This window comes from Lepisma saccharinum, chromosome 17 (assembly GCF_977018435.1).
Source record: "Lepisma saccharinum chromosome 17, izLepSacc3.1, whole genome shotgun sequence".
Taxonomy (NCBI): domain Eukaryota; kingdom Metazoa; phylum Arthropoda; class Insecta; order Zygentoma; family Lepismatidae; genus Lepisma; species Lepisma saccharinum.
The window spans coordinates 11,318,526-11,346,306 of NC_139245.1; the positions used below are offsets into that span (position 1 = coordinate 11,318,526).

General features: G+C 39.7%; 1 protein-coding gene across 4 annotated transcripts in view; it reads left to right on the top strand.

Annotated features, from left to right (window-relative positions):
- Nucleotides 1–27,781, top strand: part of grh (grainy head) — a 446,442-nt gene that overhangs the window by 293,782 nt on the left and 124,879 nt on the right. For all 4 annotated transcript variants that reach the window (XM_083138915.1, XM_083138919.1, XM_083138917.1 and 1 more), the window contains exon 3: nucleotides 6,720–7,671. In XM_083138915.1, coding sequence (XP_082995041.1) covers nucleotides 6,720–7,671 — 952 coding nt within the window. The remainder of the gene's footprint in view (nucleotides 1–6,719; nucleotides 7,672–27,781) is intronic.

A 27,781-nucleotide genomic window follows, 5' to 3' on the forward strand; every position in this document is an offset into this window, starting at 1 on the left:
CCTGGACCGTATCAACTGTTGTGAAAGAAAGACCAACATTTGATCATGCCACTGTTGAATAAAAGTGGAGGCTATTCTGAAAAATGGGGGATGTTAGTTGAGCGGTTTCTCGGTGAGTGAAATGCTAATGACTCCCAAGAACTGTACACCCATTGTCATCTAGTTTACCTCTCTTGCGTATAGATGGCACTTGCTTTTCTTTCAGCTGTTGTATTAAACTAGTATGGGATCTACGCAAATAATTTCAGCTTTTGAAGATGAAATAACGAGAAGAAATTTCACAGAAGCGTGTTGTGATACAGAACTAGGGAAACATAATCATTTAATCTGCCATTTATCTCTCATTGATATCCCCCTTCAACCAAATCATAGCTATTATGGTTGGAATGAACGTGACAGTTCCATATGGCAAGAAATGCTTCTATTTTAATTTAGTGCACTGAAAATGGCACTATCGTAAGGTTTAAGTGAGTATGTATTTCGCTTAGTGTCATCGCTTTTATGCCACATCGCGGTACGACGCCAGGGGTCCCGAGTTCGAATCCCGGCCTGGGCATGGATGTTTGTGAGTGTCCGTCCATTCATAATATAATCTCTTTCTCACAATAATTGTTTGCTTTTCTCAAATTAGGCCAATGGTGTTCTAATTTTTTCTACCTCCACTCCATTCTTACCATTTCAAAGGAGTGTAACTTATAAATCTGCAACATTGTAATATTTTGAAAAGAGAGCCTATTTTAGCTTAATTCAAAACTTTTAAGACTACTTTCTTGGCAACATTGTAGGCGTTTAGCTGGCAACTCTGCGTGATCTTGGAACAGGGCAACCCTTCCCAAGTGGGCTCGACTTTGTTAATCTAAAAGCTTTACCGTGTTTTCATATCAGTTTTTAGCTACATCCCCGCTTGTTTCTTTATTGCCCTTAGGGGAAACAGATGTTTACCTAAAGCACAAGTGATTAGTACTTCAAGATCCAACCAGAGTGCAGCACTAGAAAAAGTAAGAAATCAGCATGCAGTTTTTTGACGTGTGATTCGTGATCTACCAGCTGTGGTTTCGAAAGGTATAGCGTGTCCAGGAAGGCGAAACTACACAGTGTTGGGGCTCAAAGCAGCACACGATGATATTTCAATTTGATTTGTGCGATCACTTGAGGACAGTGTAGCGATATGCACGCAAATCATTAATGTATGGTCGTGGATTAATGTGAAATGCAATTTGGACGTTTCAAAGTAACGAATCACGTAGGTGATCCGAATAAATGTTGCACAGTCTTGTGTATTATGCAAAAATGTGATGTTTGTTGTGATGTAAAGCTTCGAGACGTGTGTCATTATGAGCACTCCCCCAGTTGCCCTCAACAGTACTTGTTCAGGTAGCCTGTCCTCTGTCCCAACGTGCTTCCTATTTCCTTCCAAATTGTATTTTAACGTCCCTTCTCTAATCTTATTTCATGTTCAGGGGTGTAATCAGAACGTTTTTCGTGTGAGGCCCAACTTTTCACAAACATAAGCGTGTTTGAAAATTACCATAACTTTCATGTGATCATCGACAATGATAACGAGATAGGTAATAAGACATTTAGATACTTCACTGCTTAAGCCATGTAGGGAAGGGAGTGTTTAAGTATGTAGATGTCTTACTTTTTATTGCGGATGACTGTACGTGACTATTGTATATTAAATAAATCTATATATAAAATAGATTTTCTGTTTTTGAACTGAATACTTTATGGAATCCCTTGCGAGGTTATACTTCTCTACTTTGTAGCAAACACATTTCACGCCACCTATTGTTGTATCTGTAAGTCCCCACACGCAATCGCTTCTTGCACACGTCATCAAGCGACAAGAATGAAGAACAATCTCTCCACTGTAGCGGTGGTGGCACAAAGGGCTGAAAAAAATTACAAGTAGCTCGTTAGCATTTTTTTAAAAAAAATACTTTTTGCCTGAAAAAAGTGGCTCCATCACACTGGTTAGTCATACTCCATGACTCGATGTGTTTCAAAATGATATTTCATTCTTAATAATAATAAAAGGATGATTTCGAGGATCAGAACTGTGTTTGTGTCGCAAAGTCTTTTGAAAACATTCCCATTGCATTAATCAACGTTTTTGGATAATTGGTAACATTTTGGAGGAGTAAACTCATGCCTGAACACATCAGTGTGTGTATTCGATTCACCCATACTCCCCCCACCTTGCGGCTGATTCAAGGACGTATTTAGGGGGGTCCAGGGGTCCCGGACCCCCCCCCCACCCGAAAGACTTATTAAGTACTAAAATTAAATAATGAAAACATACTACTTTTGTATTTGTTGTATAATTTCCTCTAAACTTATTGGAAGACAAGGATTATATTGGTATCATACGGCTTTGAAGGACATTACAAAGAAGATTTATGTACACTAAGTACTCAAAATAATATGTATAAAATATTAACCAGAAACTTACTTTTCTCCAACTACATGAAACATCATATTTGTTATTCGATAAATATTCAATTATTCATCTATTTGACATTAATTTCATTGCCAGGGCACTTGCTTTTATGTAAATTATTCCTATCTTAACTACAGATAAACTACGTAATGAATATGCGCTGTTATATCTATATTCTTATACAGTCTTTTTACCTATTAGTGTAATAATAATATAATATTAATTTATGTATTTTAATTAGTATTAATTTGATTTAATATAATTATTTTAAATTAACATTATTATTATTACTATTACTATTATTATCTGTATAAAATTTCCGTTATAACCTTTAGATTCAGGTAATATAACTGTTGGTTGCATTTTCTATAGTTTTGCCACAACTCAAATATCTTATTTTTTCTATTTTGTGGCTCTATACAAAGCATTTTTTTTTTCAAATGGTGATCTGGGGGTCCCCCCCTCTAAATCCGGGCCTGACACCAACCTAACGTATACAGGGCTGAGTTTATGACGAAAACTGTTCATTCTACCAGCAAAGATCTCTATTGATTGCACAGTAAGGCTAATCGGGACTGGACCTACAGTTTAAAGTGGGATCCGAACCACTATGTGCCTCCACCGGCCATCGAACCCGGAACCCCTTGATTACAAGGCGACGACGCTACCACTGCGCCATCGGGGAGGCCCTAGAATATCTCTAGAAATACCTGCTTGAAACAGAAGTCAAGTCCACCTGGTTTCAACCCCCTCCTCCACGTGTTCGCATACGTGCCTTTCCATCTTGAATGACGTTGCTTGGCAACAACCTGACTTCTCATTTACATCACCACCAACCGCGGTCTGACAGTATTACTTAGGAGGGATTATAGCGTAATGATTTATGCATAAGCTGGTCATCTCTGCCAAAGATTTATGCTGGTTGAGGGATAGTTTCGATGCACTCTTGTTAAGCTTCGGCTGTAGATCAGGCCAGTGACAGGAACAATAACATCCCTGGCAGAAGACGAATTGTTCTTTGGTCTGATTGCACTTGATTGGGTTTTGTCCGAGTGTTGTTCCTCCGTGTGTACGTAACAGTGGTCTTGCCTTGTTCCTCCTCGCCATACACTCAGAGAACTAAATGCATCATATCGATTGATGCACTAAAGTGTGTTTTGTAGCTTCTTCAAAGAATCAGATTCACATTTGATGCATTTTGGTGCATTTTTGTATTTCATGAAAGAAACACCAAAGTGTATCACTTGATTCAAGTGAGGATTTCTTTCAGTCGAGATGCACTTTAATGCATCAGCTGATGCGTTTTGATGTACCAGAATGCATCATCCAAAAAATGCATCAAGGTGCATCAACTGATGCATTAAAGTGCATCTCGACTGAAAATATCCTCACTTGAATCAAATGATGCACTTTGGTGTTTCTTTCACGACATACAAAAATGCACCCAAATGCATCAAATTTGAATCTGATTCTTTGAAGAAGCTGCAAAACACACTTTAGTGCATCAATCGATGCATAAATCGATATGATGCATTTAGTTTACTGTGTGTAGGTTGGTGGTTCCTATGGGTTTATGACTGACTTTGTCCAACACCAAGCGATATTTTTGAGTATTATGGAGTTCTGATTAAAACCCCACAAATAATTCCCGGAAAAGCCATCGTCTGTGGTGAATCCCTGGCGCACGGGTTCTTCGGCTTGGTGAAGCCGACCTACATGGAAGAGTGGTTAGTAGGGATGGACGATATCGGAAATTTGATATCGCGATATATCGTCAAGAAAATACACAGACGATACGATATTTGTTCCGTATCGTGATATTGGCGATATATCGTCTCCAAGATATATATCTCCAAAAGTATCGTGACGATATATCGTCTAGTTGATATCTCCTGGACGATATTTTTTCGATATCGCGATATACTGTTTTTAATTTATAGACTTTCAAAGAGAGCAATCGTTTGTAAAACTCCAAAAAACCGGCCCTTTTTTGTTCTCAAGGCGATAAAAACAAGGCAAACTCGAAAAAAATTTGTTTAATATAGATTAACGCAGAATTGAATAAGCTATTGGTTATTTTTTTAATTGCAGTCCAAACTTGAGTATCTATAATTTCTAATCCGATAGTAGAGGGCAGCAGCTGAGGTAGTGAGTGTCTCTGACCGAATTTCTGAGAAATCTAAATAAACCACAGAAGTAATACAGGAATAATGCAAGTCACCGAGAACTACAAAAAATATGATTAAATATTTTAATATACTTACATATTTTTTTATATTTCAATGATTTATTCAGCATACTTATGTACTGTACGCATGTTTTTTTTTCCATATACTTAATGATAAGGGTAGATTTTCTATATGAAGTGAATTGAGTTTACTACGTGTACAATACGATTGATTACACTTAAAGATGTAATTTTAACACTATATAAGCATAAAGTAACACCAATGCCAGAATTATAATCAGTCATTTGAAACTTCAATTGCACTAAAGGCGATTCTCAGCAGTGTTCAGCGATCTCAATTTTCTCTACAAGAAAGAAGTTAATGTAGACAAAACCACATGATTTGTAAGAAGTAGTTCCTTTCCTGTGTGTTAGTTCCGTTATTTTGCGCATGAATACATTAGTCGTAGCTTAATATAAGATCTCGCAACTTCAGTGGTATTGATTTATTACATGCACTATTTTCCTACGCGCGAGATTACTGCGCAGCTGCCATTCGAACAGCCAATAGGATTTCTCGGATGCCATTTGTACTTGTTTACATTGATTTCGTTCTTAAAGCGACAGACAGTACTCCAAGCAAACCTTTTTTATGTCTGTCAATTATATCTAATTTGATATATTTTTTATGTCCATGTGTATAATTTTAATTTGTACCATTTTTCTGGGTTCTTTTAACTTATATTATATGTATTGTATTTATTTTATCATATATGTGTCTGCATAATTTTATTTCATATAAAATACATTTCTTATTTTAATTCGGCGGCTCAAACTTGCTTGTTAAGAAGTCCCCCCCACCCCACCCACACTATGTAAGATATTAAACTTGAAAACAGTAGTTATTTCCATGAGATCCAGTGTCTACTCATATTTTATCAAAGGGATTGGATATTCGTCACCATTCAGTTCTTAATATCTTCTCTATACATAGGTAGTATGAAAAGCTTAGGAATTATTTTACCTTCATATGTGTTATTTTACGTCGCAATTTTTCTACTTTGGGCTAATCGCGACAATGGGGACGGGTGGTGATTAGATGTGATTAATGCAGGGACACAAAACGTGTGTCCTCGAACCTGGTAACTTTGCTGACGAGATAAATTTGACCACTTATTGCGCACGACCACAGAGTCGGTGAATTGTGTTACAGAGAATGTTTCCTATACGGTGTATTTCACAAGTCAGTTCACCGAAAGAAACCGAAAGACAAGTTTTTATCATTGTAAATTTAACCACGTTTCAAATATCTAATTTCCTTAATTTTGTGGCACTTTCCAAAGCATATTTCACCAATGGAGACTCGGGGCTGCAGCCCCACCGATCCCCCTTAAATCCGGGTGTAGCTCCATCATTAAAAAATTTCAAAGAATTATATTCATTCTGTAATAAACACAAAGTACCAGTTTCAAGCCCACATTTTCCTTAAATTGAGAATTACAATTATTGCACCTTTTATTTATTCCGATTTATGATAAACCATCTTCATGTTATTAATAAATACATTAATGTGTCCTGTCCTTGTTTCTATTATCTAGAGTTTTGTAATCTTGCTCTGTAGGAAACAAAATGTACAATTTATCCTCCCCACCGTCATTGTGAGAACTGTCCTTTGCACTCTGGTTGCTTCAAATTTGCACATTCTGTATAGCAGAGCCATCTCTTGACAAGAAATACAAACTTGCTGGTTCCATCTTGCTTTCGCTCTGCATGCTATATTCAGGATAGGGCATTGCATTTGTGTGGATATCTTTAAATAGGCATCGATAGGTCTTGATACTGTAATAAGAACAACAGATAGAAAAGTTCCTTTACCTTGAGATAATGCATTAAGTGGGTAGACATTGTGATCGGGACACGGTAGCTTTAGGTCCCGTAATGGAAGCTTGTGGAAACCATTCTTTCGGACCCTCCGGGCATTCTACGTGTGTTCCATTCACACGGTCGCTGATTGTAACCTCCCTTTACCCTTTTGCCTTGTGCAACTCCCCCCTCCTCCTGTTTTAGACGCACCGTTTCTTATCTGTTTTTCTTGTCTCGTTTTTGCAGGACCTCCACTGCGAGCGGCGGAGGCGTTCCCCTGATTGCGTCACAGGTGAAGGCAGCCAATGGAATCGCCGGTGGGTTGGGCCTCTCGGACCTGCCACCTCCCCCTTCATCCGTGTCACCGCAAGACATAGGAATTTTCGTCCACCACAACAGCCACCAGGGAGTAACCATCAAACGTGAACCTGAGGATCTTAGCCAGAGCCGAAAAGGTGATCGGAATCTCAATTCAGTGAAGATCGGTGGTAGTGGTGTGAGTGTGGTAGTTGGCCCCACGGCCAAAGTGTCTTTGACGAATGGAGGCCTTGCTAACGGCGATGTTGGCGTGTTGGACGCTGCCACCGGTCACGTCCTCGTGAAGGAGGAACGTTCGAGTCCCCACCGCGGCACGCCGTCGTCATCAACGTCATCATCATCTTTGGGATCGACGGTGCTCGCCGTGACAGGAGCCCCCGTGGAAGGGGAGCTCATAGTACCGACAACAGAGACTCTCAAGATTGGCGGTGGGACAATGTCCTCCTCAGTCCACGCGTACACGTCGCAGATTTTCGGCAACATCGCTGGCACCGGGGTTAACACGAGTTCTGCAAACCAGGGTTCGTTCTCAGATCATGTTACGCAATATAGCGTCCTGCCGTCGACGACGCAGAACAGCTACGCCAGCACCACAGCAGGCAACCTGCGATCCACAGGTTCGGCGTACACCTTGGCCACGGCGGCCGCTAGCGATCCTTACTACCGAGAGTACTTCACGGTGAGCGGCGATCAGTACCAAACCGTCCGCCAGCAGTTGCCGTACGAGAGCACCGATGGGTCCTCCTTCGTGGAGCGGTACGTCCGACAAAGCAGCATTTACAAACCGGGGAGTGCCGGTCTCACTGTAGACTTGCCGTCGCCGGACAGTGGTATTGGAACCGACGCCATCACCCCCAGGGACCAGACAGCCATACAGCAGGTAAGATGCATGCTTCTTTTTTTACTATCAAACACCCACACATACACACCTCTGCAAATACACCCAAAGCTGATGGATTTTCAAGAGTCCCTGCTTGGAAATCCATCGTGACAGCCTACACCTATTTATGGAGCATATTTTTCACACCGTACAGTACAGTCGAGACACAGATTTGAGGGTGGGTAGGGTCTAAAGCCCCGGGGCCTTCTTTCCACCAAGAGGCCTTCCAAATTTACCAAAAGAGATACTTGAAATGCAAATCTATAACTAACCATTAGACATTACGTAAAGTTATAATTAAAATTGTATTTAGGCAGCCTGGCTCCAAACGCCATGGCATTTTAATCCACATTTCCCAAAGTTGGTTTTCCCATGAATACTCACTACAGTGATTCGGACCCTACCATACATTGTAGCACCAGTCCGTTCTATCTTCATAAACTAGGTTAATCCCGGGTTCGATACCCAGTGGATGCACACCACACAGTGGTTCGGATCCCACTTTCAACTGTAGGTCCAATCCCGATTAGTGTATCTGTGAATAAAGAGGACTTAAAAAAATAGACTCTGATAAGAACTGCAGCATCGGCAACGAAATGGTCAATGAACTCAAACTTGGGCTGTCCCATTCTCAAATCCCTCCTCAGCCAATTTGCCATTGTGCGGTAGTAGAATCATGTAGGCAAATTATAACCTTCAGTATGAACTAGAATGTGAGAGGCCCTACCTCCGCGCCATCTATTACGCCTTCACGGGATGGTGCAACCAACACCTCTACCAAGAGTAGAGCGACAGGCAGTGAGCATGTACTGAATTTTGTTAATATCTGAACTTGTTTAATTTTGTTGTCAAACCTTACAATTACGCGATGTAGACCAAATTTGCTATATGCAGACGACATGAGCAAAGTTGCTATATGCAGACGACATGAGCTGCAAATTGAAAGGAACCTTGTGTGTATTAAAAAAAAAACGAAATATCCGTTGAAAAGGCTAAAGAGACTCTAAGAAGTTGTTGTGCCAATAGAAGCAGCAATTGTTTCCAACATTAGTACTTGATTCTATTAATTAAAGGAATACGACCATGTGTGTTAAAAATTCCATTGTCGCTGCTGCACTCGCATACTTTAGCTATTGAATGAGGACACAGTAAACTTAATAAAGAGGAATTCGCACGTTATGAAGCTATTTCATGAGCATTGTGGTTTATAGGTTTATAATGTCTAACCATAATTGTGGATATTGACTGCACGAAACTTGTGTTTCCGTCATCAACATGGATAGAAAAAGTTGAAACCGTGCACCGTTTGAAGACTGCGTCTGTCTTCCCTCACTGGTGTAGGACATCTTTTACACCTTTCGGGAGCATGCTAGAGGACGATTTTCAGTTTGAAATTAGAGTACGAAATCTTTGAGTAAGACAGATCTGACCATATCGAATAGTTTTTTTTTTTCTTCCCAATGTCGTTGCTGTCACCGTAATAGTAGAATTATGTGGCAAAAGAATAAAGGCTACAAAGTAATAAAGTGTGGCCTTACTTTGGTCTGTAATCTCGGAGTTCTGCGTTCTAATCCCGTCATCGCCTTGTAATCAAGGGGCCTCAGGTTCGATACCCGGTGGAGGCACATAGTGGTTCGGATCCCACTTTAAACTGTAGGTCCAGTCCCGATTAGCCTTACTGTGCATAAAGTGGACTTCAAACAACAAATCAACCAATGAATCATCGAGCCCATGACAGTTGTCTATTAGTTTGACCATGACGGTTTACATAACATTTCTCACGGTGCCACGGGGTTCATTTTCCGCTCAACGCACATATTTTGCGGTTCGAATATAACTAAACTGTAGTTACAGTCCCGATTGGTCTATCTGAACATAAAGTGGACCTAAACATTGCTAAACAAGAAAAACGCAGTTGAAAAATCAAACTATTATTATTCCTAGCTTTTGCGTATTTAGAAATATCTATGTAAATAAATATTTATTCTGATGACGCATGTGCCATAGAGCTGGTACACGCGTGTCTTAAGATTGTAACCTGTAGTATCCCTTTACTTTGTACAGGAATATATCTTATAAAAACTGATGAATGTACCTTTAACTCTTGGGGTAACAGCTCATACGTTATAATGGCAATACATATGTATGCAAGTGTACAATACTTTGATCAGTTCTTGTAATGGTTCGCCATTGACGAAGGCAGTGATAACTCCAGCCCGAGGTGGGAATCGAACCTTCGAGTCCGTTCCTTGCAGTGGCTGTCGTTCAGCCCACGACCAATTCGGCCTCTCCTGGAGGCCCGGGTTCGACTCCTGGTGCTGAAACGAGGCCCTATGTTTGTGCCAAGTGAAGTGTTACGGCTCTTCTTTGTCAAGCCCTTCCCTTTTATCACCGCTAAATTCAGTAGAGAGGAACGGGAAGAAAATTCAGCACTAAAACTAAACAGAAACCCATCGAAACGTCCCAATATCTTATTGAACTTTGTTAGTTACTTATTTCTGGCATGCGTGAACAAGAGTACAAACTCTGGCAGCTCGAGGAACGAGAAGTATTTCGTTGGGACAACTCAGGGGTGATTTGAAGGTCGCTTAGCAAATTCTCTCCTGAGGTAGCTTGGTAGACCCGCGATCTGTGAGTATGGTGGGTATCTGTTTGTAGATCTTATAGATCTTGAAATAATTCTGGAAGCTTTCCTGACGGGAAATGACGAAGAGGATAGGCTTCCGTGCTTTGGAGAGCTAACGCCAATCTCATTTTCGGTTTACCCTGGTTGATATTTCAAGAAAACCTCTTCATTCTCACAGACTTTTGCGCTACCACCCTAGATTAGAGCATGTAAATAGCAGAATTTGACTCTTGCACCCTTTACCAGCACTAGCACATCGGTATCGGGTGTAGAAACCCGTGTTTCCTCTCTATTGGCTTTTAGGCTTGTTGCCAATTCAACGTTTCAACCACAAACCTTTGCAGATTGGCCAAACAAGACCTGTACCGTCCCTCCCTCTTATTCCTGGACGAAAATACATTTCGAATACAACTGATTCAAAATATTCATGTTTTCAGTTATCCGGTTATAAATTCAATTCTTTCACAATGCGAGCTGAGGCTGGCCAGATTGTTAATTTTGTGATTCAGTAGGAACATTTTTAGTGCAGAATAAAGTTAAGTATGTGGATGGTCTCTCTAGTTTAAATAGGAATACATTATTTTAGAGCTAACCTGGTAATTTCAAAATTTCATTCACAAACTACTTTGGAAAGATAAAATTTCGCACTTGTTTCATCAAAGGAATAATTCTGAATACTACTGACAATGGCTCTGCAATATTAATTGAATCGGTGAGACCAAGAAGGGAAAGAATCCACTCGATCTTACTTTCGGGAAATCAAAAAAAAGAAAACACCTCATAGCAACCAAAACTAAAATCCGGATGAAGAAACTTACAATAACAAACTTATTCATCATAACCATAGTAACAATATTCCATAAGTGGTTTGTTTTTAATACCTTTATTTTAGCTCTGATATGCATTCAAAGTATTCAACCCATTTTGTTAAAAAAGTGGAATCTTTCCCTTTTTGGTCTCACCGGTTCAATTGTATGAGTATAGTATCAATTGTCTGCTTTCACTCATTCAAACGCCAAATTTAGTAAAGAATACCCCCTTTTTTTGTTTGTTTATGGTCTTCAAGAAAGCTCATCAAATGTGTTCTATTAATTAATTATTATGATCTGACGATACCTTCCGTCCACCATGATGTAGTGGTTAGCGTAATGTGCCTCAAGGTCGGCCTCCCGGGTTCGAGTCCCTTTTATACACTTCTGTACGGTTTACCTTAGGGTTTCATTAGACCCTTCTCATCGACACGATTAACATAATTTGGTATAAAAGCGACGTTAACACAAAGTGCAGACAATACAAGTGGGTTCAACTACAAGATGTTAACTATAATCGTGCGAGAGCAGAGGGTTTATAAAGAAGGAACAAAGATATAACGTGGACGTTGGCAAAACGCAAAAGAGTGAAACATAACACTACGATTTATTTATTTACCCGTGTAAAAAAAAAATTAGACGATAATTTTTCCACGGACGCCGACAAGGTCGTAACTACGCCGTGAACATGCGCTTGTTAGGGGAAGAAATGGAAACGAACATGCAAGTTTTGGACGGTTCGATGATCATGAAAAATGTGAGGAGTCTATGAGAGCCCTGTTCGTTTCCTCTTTCAGGCACGTGAAAAGTTTTCGAGCCCTGGAACAAAGCAATTTCAAATAGTAAGAGTAATATATGTTCATTTCAAGCATGTCTAAGTGAAAATAGAACCACATATATATATTCTGAAATTTGTATATTATTTCTTGTTGGAGGATGTAAGAAATCCCAAGCACATGTTAGACGGAAAAGTGATTTATTTCACTCAACAAAACACTCTTAGTTAAAACGTCTTGCTGACCACAAACAAATAATTTTGTAGCCATTACTAAATTTGGTAATTTAGAACAGTTTTTTTGTTATTTTAAACAAATATACACACGGTTTCTAAAAAAAATTGGTTCTGATGAAAAGTCGCTTGTTTGTCACCCATTGAAACTAAAAAATGTGCTCGATTTTGTCCTGACGAACACTTGTTTGTTTCTCGTCCATTGAAACTTCTAAGCAGTTGCGCAGGATTACTAAAATAAATTTGTTCGTGATAAATTATTTGTTTGTCGCATATTTAAATACTTTTTCTTGGTGCTTTTTGTGTACAGACCTCTGGGACTTGAATATGGAGCCTGGACACAAAATATAAAAATTTACACAAATAAGCCTAATATGCATTATATTATATATATATATATATATATATATATATATATATATATATATATATATATATATATATATATATGTGTGTGTGTGTGTGTGTGTGTGTATATATAATATTACATGTACGTATACACACACATATTCTATTAAAATGCATAGGTTACAAACGATGCACTTTTCGTGCATCGAAATACACGTAGAAAAGCATCAACCTTGCTTGGATGCATTTGGAATTCTTTGTGTGTGGTGTTGAAATAGTGAATCGACAAGACATCGCATTAGGCGGCTTATTACAATTTTAGAGTATATTTACAATCATAGAGAGCCGCGGTACCTATCGTTAGGGCGTCTGACTACCATGCGAGAGACCCGGATTCGATCCCCGGCGAGGGCGGACTGGGATTTTTTCCACATGTTCAAGCAGCTCCGGCGCCCACCCAGCGTCGTATAAAGTGGGTACCTGGAGGAAACTCAGGGCGGTAAAGGCGGCCAGAGGCGTGGTGCTGATCACATCACCCCCACCTTCTTCCGTGATCAGGAACGTGTGGGCCGGCCCCTGTGGCGGAGTGGTAAGCACATCGCGCTACGACGCCAGGGGTCCCGGGTTCGAACGTGTGGAGGTCCTAACTCCACACACCCCCTATACGCCATCATGGTGGCGCAAAGCCCAGGGGAGCACTTTACTTACCATCATAGATTTAGTGTCTCCCAGATGGCGTAGTGGTAACAGTCGCCTTGTAATCAAAGGATCACGGGTTCGATACCTAGGCACGTAATGGATCCGACCCAACTATAAAACAGTAGGCCCAGTCCTTATTAGCCAGAAAGTGGACCCAAATACAAAAAAAATGTTTGTACGATTCCGGAAAAACAATGTCTTTAGTTCCAGAATCGAAAAGTAAGAAAACCATCTCTAATGCTCAAAAACCCCAAACTGCTATATTTGCATTGCTGTAAGCACACTGGGCATTTAAATCGCACGTCGATTCCTCTACCATGTCTGTACTTTACTGCTCGCAAGAAAAGAACAACCTTGAAATAATCCTTTGTGTATTTACAAGTATTCACACCAATGGGAAAATTCCGTGAGCTCTGCAGACATGCTGCTCACACAAGACATCAAACTTGGAATAAGGAAGTTTTGTAGCGGTGGGTGAAGCAAATTTTCAGTCAAGATATTCGTAAATATTTTTGCAGTTTTTTTATGAGTTTCTATTTTTGGGGGGGTGGATCTTGTTTCCTTTTGTTGCTTTTCTGCCTCTCTAGGCTACTTGCGACGAAGAATGATGATTATGCAATTGATGACAGGATCCACGACAGAACTCAAACCGAGATCGTATTATCACTGAATGAGTGAATACATTTAACACAAATGTGATACATTGTATAACTTAACCTCTTAACTGTACAGAACATATATGTCCGTTCACGCAATTGTCCTGTACAGTGAATAACACGTGTATGTTCATGTTTTCACAGCTAATAGTGGGTTTGCAAAATATATTGAGAGGTAATATAGTTCCATCATATTAACTAACATGTTCTCTACTAGCTAGCATTGGAACATATGGTTTGTTAGAACACTATCTCCATCTGTCGTTCGTTTTGTTAAACATTCGCGAACTTCAACGTGAAGGATAGGTGGGGAGAATTAATTGTGGTAAATAAAAGTTGAATTATCATACATAAGAGAACATGGAAAATAGTTTCGGCAACCGAGTTATGAGACACCTCACAGTGATGTCCAGACTTCGAAAAGCCACACTTTCATGCATGTCACACGGATAGAAAACTGTTGTGAATTAGTGTCTGTTGAATGTTGGTTAATATACTCAATTCATAATTGAAAGATTGAACAATTTCTCAGAATCTAATTTTTCTATATTGAAATGCCAAGATGCCGATGGGAACAGCAGAGTGAAAGACACGGTGTAACAGTTACCCTTATAATGTTATTTACAGCACTATTACACATTGTCTTCCCCTGACCCAAGAAAAGCATGCTTCTGATTCCCCCGTACTCCAGCTCCAAATGTTCATGATGGTACTACAATAAATAACCAGTTTCATAACGTACTTATTTTTTAAAAAATAATCGTAGAAGACCATACTAGCTGGGAGTAAACAATGTCAAATTATTGTTTATGTTGAACAATAGTATATAATAATTACTTCTATCATTTTGTAGACAGGATGCGTCTCAAGACAGCTATTGCTACGTTTGTTCACCTTAAGATTCATAGTTAGTTGTTTTAATCCATATCTCTACAAAAGTAATATGCTGTGATATAATGAAAATAACTAACATTGAAAGAGAAGTCATTTTCTCTCGGTGTAACTAGGCTGTGTGAATTTCTAGTTGAATTCAGTAATATTTATGTAATGAACATTCTAATCATAGCAGTAAAGAATCGTCTGCTTTTTAAAATCCGCTGTATTCGTTCAAGGCTGCTTCATCTATGAGCCTCTACAGAAGTAAAATGTGCAGTCGACACTCGTGCCGAAATTCATTTGATGTAAGTCCCTTTTGTTTTACCTGTGAGTTGTGTCGTGTTTTCTGCTCGTTCTAAGAACAAAGTTAATGTAAGCAAACACGTGACAAATCGTATTGGTTATTCTGTATTACTTATGATGTGCCCCAAATATTTAACTACGATATGTCCTGAGAACTATGGATGGCCTCAATACCTAACTTCAAGACTGACTGAAGAAGTTCTGCACCCTTCATTCTTACAGTGATGGAGAATAGGCAAACCATCAGTGATGGATTCCCGATCTCGCCAGCACAGGTTTCAGGTTCGAATCCTGTCCTTAACGTTCCATTCCGAGTGTTCCTTCATGGATTTGATCTGATTATTCATCTTCATCGTCGCGATTAGCCAAAATTGTCAGAAACGCGATACTAAATGCTGTGTTAATCTACACAAAAGCTCTTCTCAGTATTCTGGGACGGAGTATTTTTTTGTCAATATTCAAAATCGGAAAACTGTCTTGAGAGAGGAGACAGGAAATAATAAATAGAAAAACGCCAGTTCCCCAAAACTTTGAGCAACAACGCCTCCCCCTCCCCTCTCCTCCAGGACCAAATAAACGGATCGGCGTGACTACCGGTAGTCGGGCCCGTGTCAGATCACGAACTGCAGGTTGTATTGTGTACACAAAGACCAGAAAGAGGAGAGGCGTTGCAGGCAGTCCGAAATCTTAGCTTCTCGTGGTTCATTGAAAGGGTTACGGTCGGTTTGTTGTGCTAACTGCACCATTCCTTTTTTTTTTTTTTTTTTTTTTCAATTGATCCGATAGGGGGCCATGGCCGTCCCCCTTTCTCCTTCGGCAGGGAGAACAACTTATCCAATATGTAGCAACAATGGATCCGAACAGTTCATTAAGTGTGATTATGTTCAGGATACCTGAACGAGGTTTCAAAGCTGTTATTTTATACCCCCCTATCCTTTCAGAGAGAGGAAAGTACTGTAAAGATTCAAAGGCCTTCGTTGATCGTGCACGAGTTCAGTCGGTATTTGGACAATCGTTTGCAATTGGTTTCCTCGTTCCGTCCTTCATTTGTCTTTTTTTGTGCACGTCGCCTGTTTCTAGCAATAGATTAGCCGAGAAGGTTTGACGAGCAGAGGGACTGGTGAGCGTCCATCTGTAAGCGGACTGTGTACGGCAGGAGTTCCCAAACCTTTTTTGTTTCAAGATTTTTCCACGGCACCCAAGTCAAAATGTAGGCCTAGCTAACACTTGCAACACTTAGTTGTGTAATTAGATTGCGTGACTTTAAGTTAAAAAATAAACACACATTCCAAATTCAGAAACATTTTATGTGTAGAAAGTACTAAATACATATTTTGAAAAATCATATCATTGATTGAATATATTGAAACCTTTCGCGGCGCCCCTGTAAGCCAGGCACAGCGCCCCACACTTTGGGAACCACTGGCAATTTCAATTAAAATTCTCTTGGGCGTGGGTCTTCTTCGTCAATTTCATCAAATTATCACCCATCTTCGCAATTAGCCAAAAGTGGCAGAAAAGCGACATTAAATAAAACAAATCAAATCAATTTAAATATTTTATTTTAGAAAACTGAATTACATTAATCACAATTAATTATGTAATAGTTGTTAATACTGTAAAAACGGCCACAATCATTATTTTAGCACTAGTTGGATATAGAAGTTCCTCAGGAATATAATAGTTTATTTAGTTTTGACATGTCCTTCCCGGACGTATGAACAGACTGTTGAAGTACACCATCCCACCTGGTAGATATGAATCTTGGAGCTGGAAGTTACGAGATTAATGGAAGTGCATGAGAGAAAAATTGTGCTGTTACTGTGATTTTTTTTGTGAGTTTCGTTATGATGTACAACTTTGGTTCTTTTTTAAATTGCATAATCAAGATAAATAGATTCTGAATTCATATGTTAAAACGTAAGTTCTGTGTTTTTGTTTCTATTTACTGCCCTGGGAAGTATCACGCGTATACCAATATACAGTCTCATGTTGCTCATTCTCAATTTGCATTGAGATAAATATATTCTAATGGCTATTACTAATATCCTATGGTTGAACCTGGCACGACCGTGTCAATACTGTAAATCGGCCATAATCATTATTTTAGCACTAGTTGGATATACACATCTTACATAATTAATAGAAGTTCCTCAGGAATATAATAGTTCATTTAGTTTTCACCCCGTAACTGGTTTGACGATCCGCCCACCTCTGCTGAGGCATGTGGGAGGGAGGCCAGCAGTCGGTATTTACGTCTTGGCCTACATGAGCTGTTGGGGCCACGAGTTATTATTATTATTAGTTTGCAATAATTATTACTTTACTATATTATTTCTACTATTCAAGTTTGTCAACTGCCTGACCCGCACAATTTTTTTTTTCAACGACCAAGTCCCTCACCACACATGACCTCCACATAATCGTGTCAATCATACGCCAAGCTAATAATACTGCCTGATTGGTAGGAATGCCGTGGTAATGTAACAGCTACGTGCGATTGGGTTCCAAAACTGGTGGTGGGGTAAGGTGCCAAAACGGGGGAGGGCAAGGACAGTTTGCTTTTCGTTGGTAGATAAGGTTTAGCAGGAGAGTATATTCTGGGCTAGCTAGGATATCTGCGAAGCCTGAAGTCTAGAGAATAAAATACAGGAGAAAAATAGATATGTAAATAATATTATTCATATCAGTGAGATGATCCAGCCGATTCTGGAGTTGGCAACCTGATTTCTTAGGAGTTGGCAACCTGATTTCTTAGGAGTTGGCAACCTGATTTCATATGAGTTGGCAACCTGATTTCCAATGAGTTGGCAACCTGATTTCCAATGAGTTGGCAACCTGATTTTTTATGAGTTGGCAAATTGATTTCTATTCATAGCCTAGGACCACGTGACATAGTCCGATAGCCCACATCTTGGACTCAGTATACGCCACTGAGATTTAGTATAGTGCGGTAGCAAAAGAGGGAGGGGGCAAGTGCCCCTCTCCACCCTCTAATCGCCGCCGCTGGCTACGTGTAAAGAAATTGATGTAGAATTTCCTTGCACACTGTCGGCCTCGGAACTCAAAGAATCATTTGTTTGATAAGGCCAGCAAGTTCGTTCTCGAATATATGGGATATCTATAGCGTCACGCAAGCCTTGCCTACCCCGCACCGCAGCCGTTATGGCAAAACTAGCTGAAAGTAATTATGGGTAAAAGATAAGACGACGCGGAAGACAACGAGTCATCGAGTGCCAGTACCCGGGCGTTGCATGTCCAAAATTGCCACAAATATAAGATCTGTTTATTTCTCCTTGCTTGCTAAACGTTGTTTGTCCTTCTGTTAAAATCACTCAAAGGTAATTTGAATATTCTTTAATCTTTGTTTTTGTTATGCTTACACAGGGAAGAAAGTTTGCTTGGAAAGCAAAGAAACAAGTTTCTGGTGTTTGTATATGTCTGGTATATAGGCGCCAAACAAATAGTTCTTCAGCAGCACCAATCGTGCACATTTGTTTAGTTAGCAACTTCTTTTAGTAATCCTGGATGTTTATTTAAGAGTTGCCAAAGAATTTGGTCAAAATTACCAAATTTTTGTTAAGGTTACTAAAAATCTTAATCAAACGTGTTTTCTTAATTCAAACAAATCAATTTCTTTTTTTGTGTGTGTAGGGTCAAGTGAGGTTGACGATCTTTTATTTTCTTAATTAATGGTTTTTAATTAATTTCACCTGTTTTGCGAAATGAATGGTGTCAGTCATAAACCAAAGTACCTTGTAACTATATTTAGATTTTTTCCAAACTGAGCTTATAAACTTGTAACGATGAGGTAATCTTATCCACAATGATAAGTCTATAAAAAGATCGAATGTAATTTTCGGGAGGAAAAAGCTACTTCTTGCAAGCATTATATTCTAAAGGATCTCTTATGCTACATGTTTTAAGTATAGGCTCACCAATTTCTTTAACCTACTCTTAACATTGGAGCCATCAACACTAGGCAAGCCCAGGCGCATGACGATCCGTTTGGTGAGAATGCTGCCCCAAAAGAGTCGCATCGCTAGGCTATGATCCAATGATGGCACTAAAGCTCGAGTGACTATGTGGCTCTTGGTGATTTGAAGTGCCGTTGCCTTGCCTTCTACTGGTTGTGAATGTTGATTGATGTTAGTACTATGAGGAGTATCAACACTCATAGTACCAGCAGCAGGCCAATCAACATTCCCAACCAAAAGAAGTCAAGGCAACGGCACTTCAAATCACCAACTGTCACTCGAGCTTTAGCTTAGCTATGCGCCAGCTCGAGACACTTATTTAGCTCAACATAAGTTAAGTACCACATTTTTTATGCGCTCTTCTAGCCTTTTCAGCAGCCATATTTATACTGCATGTAATTTGGGTATTGCAATGTGCATCTGAAATATGCTGACGCCAATTCCAATTTTGCAAGTTGAGGAAATTACAAACACTGATCACTGGTGCTGTTTGTAAAGCCTGAAGAGATGATCTTGCAGTTCGCTCCACCTTGTGAGCCATTCCTCAATCTCTTTCGCCTTCGTCCCGTATTGAAGGCTGAATGAAGCCAAGGCAGCAAGCCGCCCTTTGTATTGGAAATGGTGATGGATCACCCAAAGCGATATCGCGGTCGTCGTCCCTCATGAATAACGCATGCGTGCTTGCTCCGACGGGTGGAAGGCATGGACTGAGATGACAAAAGAAGATCGCGTACGAGGATGGCTACACTTGGGGATCTTCACTGCCGTTTTCAAGGTTTGAAAACGAAATAATTACCAGAAAGGCTAATGATTATGTGGCATTGTCATCTCCAAGATGGCCCAAGCTTTCCTGAACTATTTCCCAGCTTCTGCGCTGTACTGGTGAGCTTGACGAGTTGCAAAGTCCGGCAAAGACATTGATGGATGTTTGTAATCCTTCTTTCCCAGCGTCACATAAGTTAATTTTGCCAACCTAGTTAAACGAAACCAACCCGAAATACTATGTTATTACTGGAAAGTATTTACTACAATATTCTGACCAAGTAACTAATACCATATTTTAAAGCATGGATTCTCAAATGATACTATTTAACATGTAATTGCGGATACAAGTTGTAGATGACGCTGCATGCCAATTCACCAGTTGCTTATTGAACGCTTGAATAGATCACTTTGAGATCATTCTGCGACAGAGACATTTAAAATTATTTTGATGCAGGTTAGAAAAAGAACTCCTGATTTCATGCATGTGAATAATGAGCTAGCAAATCAGTACACCACACATGAACACACATGAATATATTAGGTTGTTGCTGATTTATAAGATTTACCTTTGCCGTTTATTGTGTAGGATAAAGATAGTTCAAAAATGTTCTGTAGGCAGTCGGGGGTTTATTGAGAATTTTCCATCGGGCAAGGGGGTAAGGGTAAATTTAGTGTGAAAATGACAAACATTTAGTGGGGGGGGGGGGGGGGGGTTGATGGTATGTTCGAAGTATGTGGATAAATCTCTGGCAGGCAGCACATTGGTTACTCAGTCGAACTTTCCAAGGTTCAGTGATTGCAATCGAGGACACGAATCATATACAATTCTTAGTGTGTTCAAACAAAATAATTATATTAAATGATTTAAAATATTCAAATTAATTATTATATTTTTATTACATGAATAGGTAAAAGGACTGTTTAAGAATAGTGATATAACAGCACGTATTCATTATCTAGCTTATGTAGTTAAGGTCGGAAAAATTTGTACAAAAAAAAGTCCTGTCAAGGAAATTAATGTCAAATAGATAGAGAATTGAATAGTTATTGCATATCAAAAAGGATGTTAGATCTAGTTGACGAGATGTAAAGTTCCTGGTGATATTTTATGAATGTTACGTTAAAATAAATCGACTTTTCTACTGTCATTCGAAGTAGTATGATTACAATATAATCCTTGCCTTCCAATAAGTTTGTGGAAATAAATAAACATCGATTAAAGAACAAGTATATTTTCATTATTTAATTTTAGTTATTTTATTATTATTTTTTGTAATTAGTAAGTATTTCGTGTGGGGCGAACCCCCTGGACCACTAAATACGTTCTTGGTTCCAATGTAGCGTTTTGGAAATGTTTGCTCACAATGGATGAAGCACAATGTTGTTATAGCTAGGAAAACTGCGTAACGGCTTTCACAATTTATTGACAAAGTGTTTACAAATTGAAACTGTGGTGCGTAGGAAGGTCATGCTTTCGTAACTCGAGCCGAATTTGAGGTATTTTGAAATACCCCTTCACGCCTTCCATATCCTCCTAATGAGTATGGGAAAAAGGTTTGGACATCGCCCGCCAGGGGCGTCAATGTCTGAATTCGATCGTAGTTACGCAAACGTGGTTGCCCATTGCCGCTACCGTTTCGTGGACGATAAGCTTAAACTTCAACCTGACCTACATTTTCGCCAACAGCAGACCATCACAACATCAGGGGTGACCTTATGTTAAAGCATTGCATATACCGACTCAATCAACCAGATGCTGTCGCCCCGTGCATTGCTGCTGGTCAGTGACGACGAAATGAACCACAAAACTGGTTTATACTCCCCACTTGGTGGAAGAACGAGTTTCTGAGGTTGATGGTTCGGTTGCAGGAGGTGGGGAGGAGGGTCAACCTTGCTTGAGGCCAGTTTGGCTGGTCTTTCATATGTTTGGGTCCTGCCCCCTTAAACCATCACGACCCGTTCAGGTCTTCCAATAATAACGGTTTCGCCGTTTGACCAGGCGTCTGCATTCCACAAGCAGAAGAACCGTTTTCTTCTGCGAGAAGAAAAAGTCAGAGGTAAAGGGCGAGGGAAAAAGCTACAGGGATCAAAGGGTTACAAGACAGGGTTCTCCTCACCCTTCGAGCATGACCCTTGGTCTCCAAACCAACGGCGCTGCGTTCACATATCCATACAACAGACTCGTGTTTTTTTCTCTTTTTTGCTGACCAGGACATTGATGTGGAAAAAATGAATGTCTTACGTGATACAGGTTGCGTCCATTTTATCTGTCAAGTAAAAAAAAATGTCGTTGTAAAGATACACATGCGTGAGAACGTATGGCTTGCAGCTAGCAGTTCTCAAGGTTGAAGGGGAAGGGGGGTTATAAGTAACTGAAATTCTACTCGGGCATATTTAAACGATAATTTTTATGCTCTCTGCTTGCGTTGGTATTGAAGTCATTTATGCATAGAATAGTGAATGGTTTTACTGCCCTTTTTTCTCGCTGTTATCGAACCCGTATCCCCTCAAAGTACTTTCTATTTGTACCGTCATTTCTCCGACGAGAGAGCCATGTGCATAAAGAGGATATTAAGCAAACTTTGCAGAAGTTCCTATTTTAGCTTCATTCTTCCGCACAACCAATATAAACTGTCAAAGGTTCATATGCAAACTTACCTTTAAATATGTAGACTTATTTAAATATCATTTAACGTTAAACCATTCGAAGATTTACTGTAATACTATTTTAGTGGGTTTATGTACACTTTCAATGCCTTTAATATCCAATTCAATAAATATTTGAAGTGTACATTATGGCCTTCCCGATAGAATAGTGGTTAAAGTTGACGGTTTGGAAACATTAATCCCCAGTTCGGTTTCCGGTGTGGCCACAGTTCAGTGGTTCGCGTTCCATTTGAAACTCGAGTCTTGTTGGCAAGATTTCTGTGTCCTCATGGGCGTCCGGAAGGGGGGGCTGCCCCCCTGGAAAATGAAAGTCAACCAAAAATTATGTATTTCACACATATAATTTCATTTTAGCCATAATAATATGTGTTGATTATTGCATTAACACCATAAATTCAAATTTAAGCAATGTTTTTTTTAGGGAACTACACTCTTTTGGGGGAAAATGACTTGTTTGCCCCCCGCTCCCTGAAAAAAATTACCTTCCTTGCCCCTCCCTGGGAAGAATCCTGCGTGTCCTCGGAAAATATACGCCCTTTTTCTTTCACCCTCAGTGTTCACCCCTGCTCTGGTAGGGTAATGGCCTTGCCACCCCCGTGACTCGTGGAGCATTCATACAGAATCGACAAGCTACAAACTACGCAAAAGGTTCACACCGAAGTAACAAGCGACGTAGTCGTTGTGGAAGATGTGGTGTGTGCTTCTTGAGGATTGGTAGGCAGATGCTATTGTTGTTTACGTCCACTCACTGTCTGGTAGGCTAATCGGAACGGAGCCTACAGTTTAAAGTGGGATCCGAACCACTGTGACTGCACCTCCAACGAGAATCGAACCCGGAACCCCTCGATTACACTATGCCATTGGGGAGGAGGCTCTGCAAACAGGACGACAATAATTAGGTGATAAATAAACAGGCCTGTCTCTCTCTCTGGGTTTTGAATCGAGTCCAAGAAATGCTTGAGGTGAAGTTACGGGCCACTTCTGAGCTCGGCCCTTGTGGTCATAAATTATAATCCCCTGCGCTTAAGTATGCATGGAGTTTCCAGGAGTAACCATCGATTTATGAGATTTATTTTAATGGTTATCTCCCGTGTTGCAGGTCGACCGGAAGTATCTTCTTTCAATGACTGTTATTTGAGTACTTTTTTGTACACTTTATGCTATGTTCACTTTAGGTATGTAATTTTGTAGACTTGGTCTAATACAGGTCACGAAAACACTTTAAAACTAAATATTCTCCTAGTTTCCCCCTTGCTGTAACGTCACAACGAAAAATTGAGTTTGGAGAATTGTCTTGCAAGTTAGGTAGTTCGAATGGGACAGATTGGTTAATTCGTGTCGCAATCGTTACTTCATTCTCATAATTTTCGGTTAAATTTGCGATAGGACTGATCGAAATGACGAGTTCGATATATCGAATGACTCCCATTCTGATTTTCGATAGCTGAAAAATATCGAGTATCGTTTCGAGAAGACTTTCCTTTTTTTATTTTTTATAGAGGGGATACGTGGTTCAAAATTCCTGAAAAATACTGATTAGGTAAAATCACTAAAGAAGAAAATTTCAGAAGAACCGTAAGAAATTTTAAAAGCTATCTCGTATAACAATCAAATGTTAGTTTTCTAGACTAATTTTCATTTTCAAAAATATCCACAATTTATTGTAATACTGTACTTGTGTTGTTAGCAAAAAAATCTTTTTGATATGAAGAATGAATTACGTATGTATAATTTGCTGTACATACATAACAATGTTTTTCGTGTTATCCACAGTCAAACTCCGCATTTTGTCTGTGAGGATCATTTTATGTGCTGAAAATGGTATTTCAACAGAAACATAGTCAACGTTGCACATTTGAATGCTGAAACGTTAAATGCCACAAAGCACCGGACTGACGCGAAAGTGAGCAAGACCATAGGGATTAGATGTTGCACTTTGGACTGTGCAGGCAACAGTGGCGCCAGTCATTTTGCGTTCTTTAGAGCATTGAAAAAAACACCATGCACTTGGAGGGAGGGAAGGAAATCGACAGAGAGTATGTTTCAAACACGTTAGTTATTGATTTTTTCGTCAAGGAACAAAGCAAATAGCTCTGTGTGATATAAGAATCCTGTGAAACCAAAAAAAAATATAAAAACACGCACAAAAAATGTTTGGTTTAGGCTTGAGCGTAACTTCTAACTTAACTTTGGTGGGCAGGTACGAACTTGAGGTTTAACTTTTTTTTGGGGGGGGGGCATAGTGTAGAAGTTATTCATCCCATAACAATAGTGTCCAGGATTATTTGCTAAATCACAAATATTATTATTTATTACTTAGCTCCTCAGGTATTAACAAAAGTATCCTTAATTAGTACATTTTAACAAACCTGTAAATTTTGGGATGGGCACCCACCTCTTGCTTCTGCCAAGTTACACCTATGGAGTTAGGTGCAAAATCCTATAATAGGTTCTACAAGCAAAATATGTTATTTTAGGCACTACAAAATCTCATCAGTTCTTGCATTTTTTAAATGAAACTTGACGTAAGTTGTTATGTCTTATGTAACTAAAGGAAAAAAATTGGTTACTGATTACTGAAATGATGTCCTGTCTCATGTACGAAATTCCTGAACATGCTGCCGAAATTAGATGGACATTTCAAGGGACTCGTTGTTGTACGCTCTTGCTGAAGAGTGGTCGTTATTTAATGCCAGCAACCAACGTCTTCATCAGAGACGCTGGCTCTTTTCCTCATCCCTTGAGCGCGGCTACCGTACCGCGATCCTCGACGTCCTACCGGTGACCAAATAATGGAACAGAAACAGAAAACCAAATGACCACCATTAGTGGCGGAACGTTTTAATTTTCAGCGGGTAAATGGCTACGAACGGAAGCCGAATGGGGGGTTACAGAACGACGCTCGCTTGTTCTTTTCCACCCGACCTGTAAGGTCTTCGGACACCGGACTCCCCGGGTCTTCAAAAGGATGGACGTGACTTGCTCTCGGGACCCTTTTAATCGCATCCACTTGAAGGAGCGAAGCCTTTATTAACGTTCCAAATAGTGGGTTCTGTTCGTGCTTGAGAAGGTAATAAAAAAAACCACAGCCCGGTCTCTTCTTTACGAGACGCTCAGGTGACATTGGTTGGGGAAGAAAATAGCAGCCCACGATGGACATTCCAGCCTTTTGCGAAACTCACGACACCCATAGGCATTCAAGATGAAAGTGGGGGAATGCTGTGACGGAAATTCTTTCGAAAACCTTTGTTGGTACCCTTATGAAAATATGATGACATATATGAATAAAAATATGACTGCACAGTATACCAAACTGGACGTGCGAGTTCAATTATTATGCATAAGTTAATAAGCCAATTTCGGCTTGATCTACAGCTGAAATTTGTGTGCGAATTATTGAAATGTGATCCTTACGCCATCACTATCGAACCCGGGACATCATGACTGCAAGGCCTCAATTTTGCACTGTAGTAAGTACCGTGCTGCCATGTTAATTCACCACTGTTTTACAAGGTACACACACACAACTCAAAGAGCATTGTATCAAGGTTGATGCACTCTTAATTGTGGTTTCTTTGAAATGGCCGTTTCTGATCTGTTCAATTGATGCGTTTCTGCATGTATTTCGATGCAGCAAAAGTGCACCATTATAGCTGTTTATGCACTTGAATGTTACTGGAGTCAAAATATTATTCACACATTTTGGGATTCGTGGCAGGCACGTATCTAGAAATACATTTCAGGGGGGTCCGACCAAGTGTCTCAATAATAATAATATAATAACAATAAATGTTCAATCGAATTAAAATAGCATTAATTATATATGTAAATTAATTAATATTGTATTAATATTACATGAATAAATATAAAGACTGTATGAATAAATATATAACAGCACATAATCATTATGTAGCTTACGTGTAGTTAAAACCGCCAAAATTTGTATAAAAGCAACTGTCCTATCAAGGAAATTAATGTGATATATACAGAATTGAATATTTATTGAATAACAAAAAGGACTTGAACCAATTTGACGAAACGTAAAGTTCATGATTAATATTTTATGCATATCATTAGTATTAACATAACCCACAGCGCTACAGCACCTTGAAGGGCCTTGGCTTACCTACCGACTGCTGGTCTCCCTCCCACACTGTTCCTCCGTCACCTGTTGTAGCGTGGAGGTCTTAGACCAGTATTGGGGTGACGGGTGATCAGCCCGACGAACCCATCCGTTGTTGTAGGTCTTCTCGACCGGGTTACGCTCACTCACTCGGAGCTTCCCAATTTCCTCACGATGGTGGGTTGCCACCGGCCCTATACGTAGGCAGAATAAATTCCGACCAGAGCCGGATTCGGACCTACGCCGTCCCGCAGCGAACGATCTCAAGACGAGTGAACGATATCATAAGTATTGGTGTACATAAATCTTTGGAACTCTCCTTAACGACGTATGATCTAAATGTCTGTGCTTCCATTAAGTTCGGTGGAAATGAATAACCATCCATTATACTGTATAAGAAATGCAAAACCAAGTATATTTTAATTATTTATTTTAGTACATGGTAAGTTTTTCGGGGGGTCCGGCCCCTGGAACCTCCAATAGTCCTTGTTTCGTTGGTAATAACAACATATATTCTTCGATTAAAGTAGCTACCATGTTGCTTGTAAATTCATAACTTCGGAAGTTTTAAAGTTTTGATTATATGGTTGTTGAACTGAAGAAATAGGCAATACTGGAACAACCATCCTTTGTCCGAAATATAAACTCTGACTTCATGGCTTTTCAAGCACACAAGTACACCTAACCAACAAGATATTCCGCATCGAAGACAGAAAGTCTCCTGGCGGTGTTTTCTAAAGGGTCAACATGTCGGAAGACATGGTGATTCCGTTTACTCCAGACAGACATGATGTAAACAACTTATCAATCTGCAAACTTGACGTTCTTTTCTTCTCCTCAGACATGCACGAAATCCTTGTCAGGTGATTTTTCATTCGACTTCCTTGCTCGATTTTTACTTATCAAGTTGCTACTCTGCAAAGCAACTCAAGGCGTGTATATCTGTAGGCGTAAAGCAGGTCGCTCGCAAAATGACAAGACAGTATGGTGCGTACAGTACGGCGGCCACAATTGCATTTTATCAGTTCATCATTTGTCAGAAGTGATGGACTGCCTGCCATTGGTTTCCGAAAGATGACGTCACTGCGATAGGTGGGATTTTACAACCATCCATTTCGATTTTAGTAAAATTCAATACAAGTGGTTCTTAATTCTGCTCAAAAAGTAGTTTTACTTTCACTTCTAGTTTTTAACAACTCAGATTTTATGGAAGGAAGTGTCATTTCTAGTTTTTAATAACTTAGAGTTTATG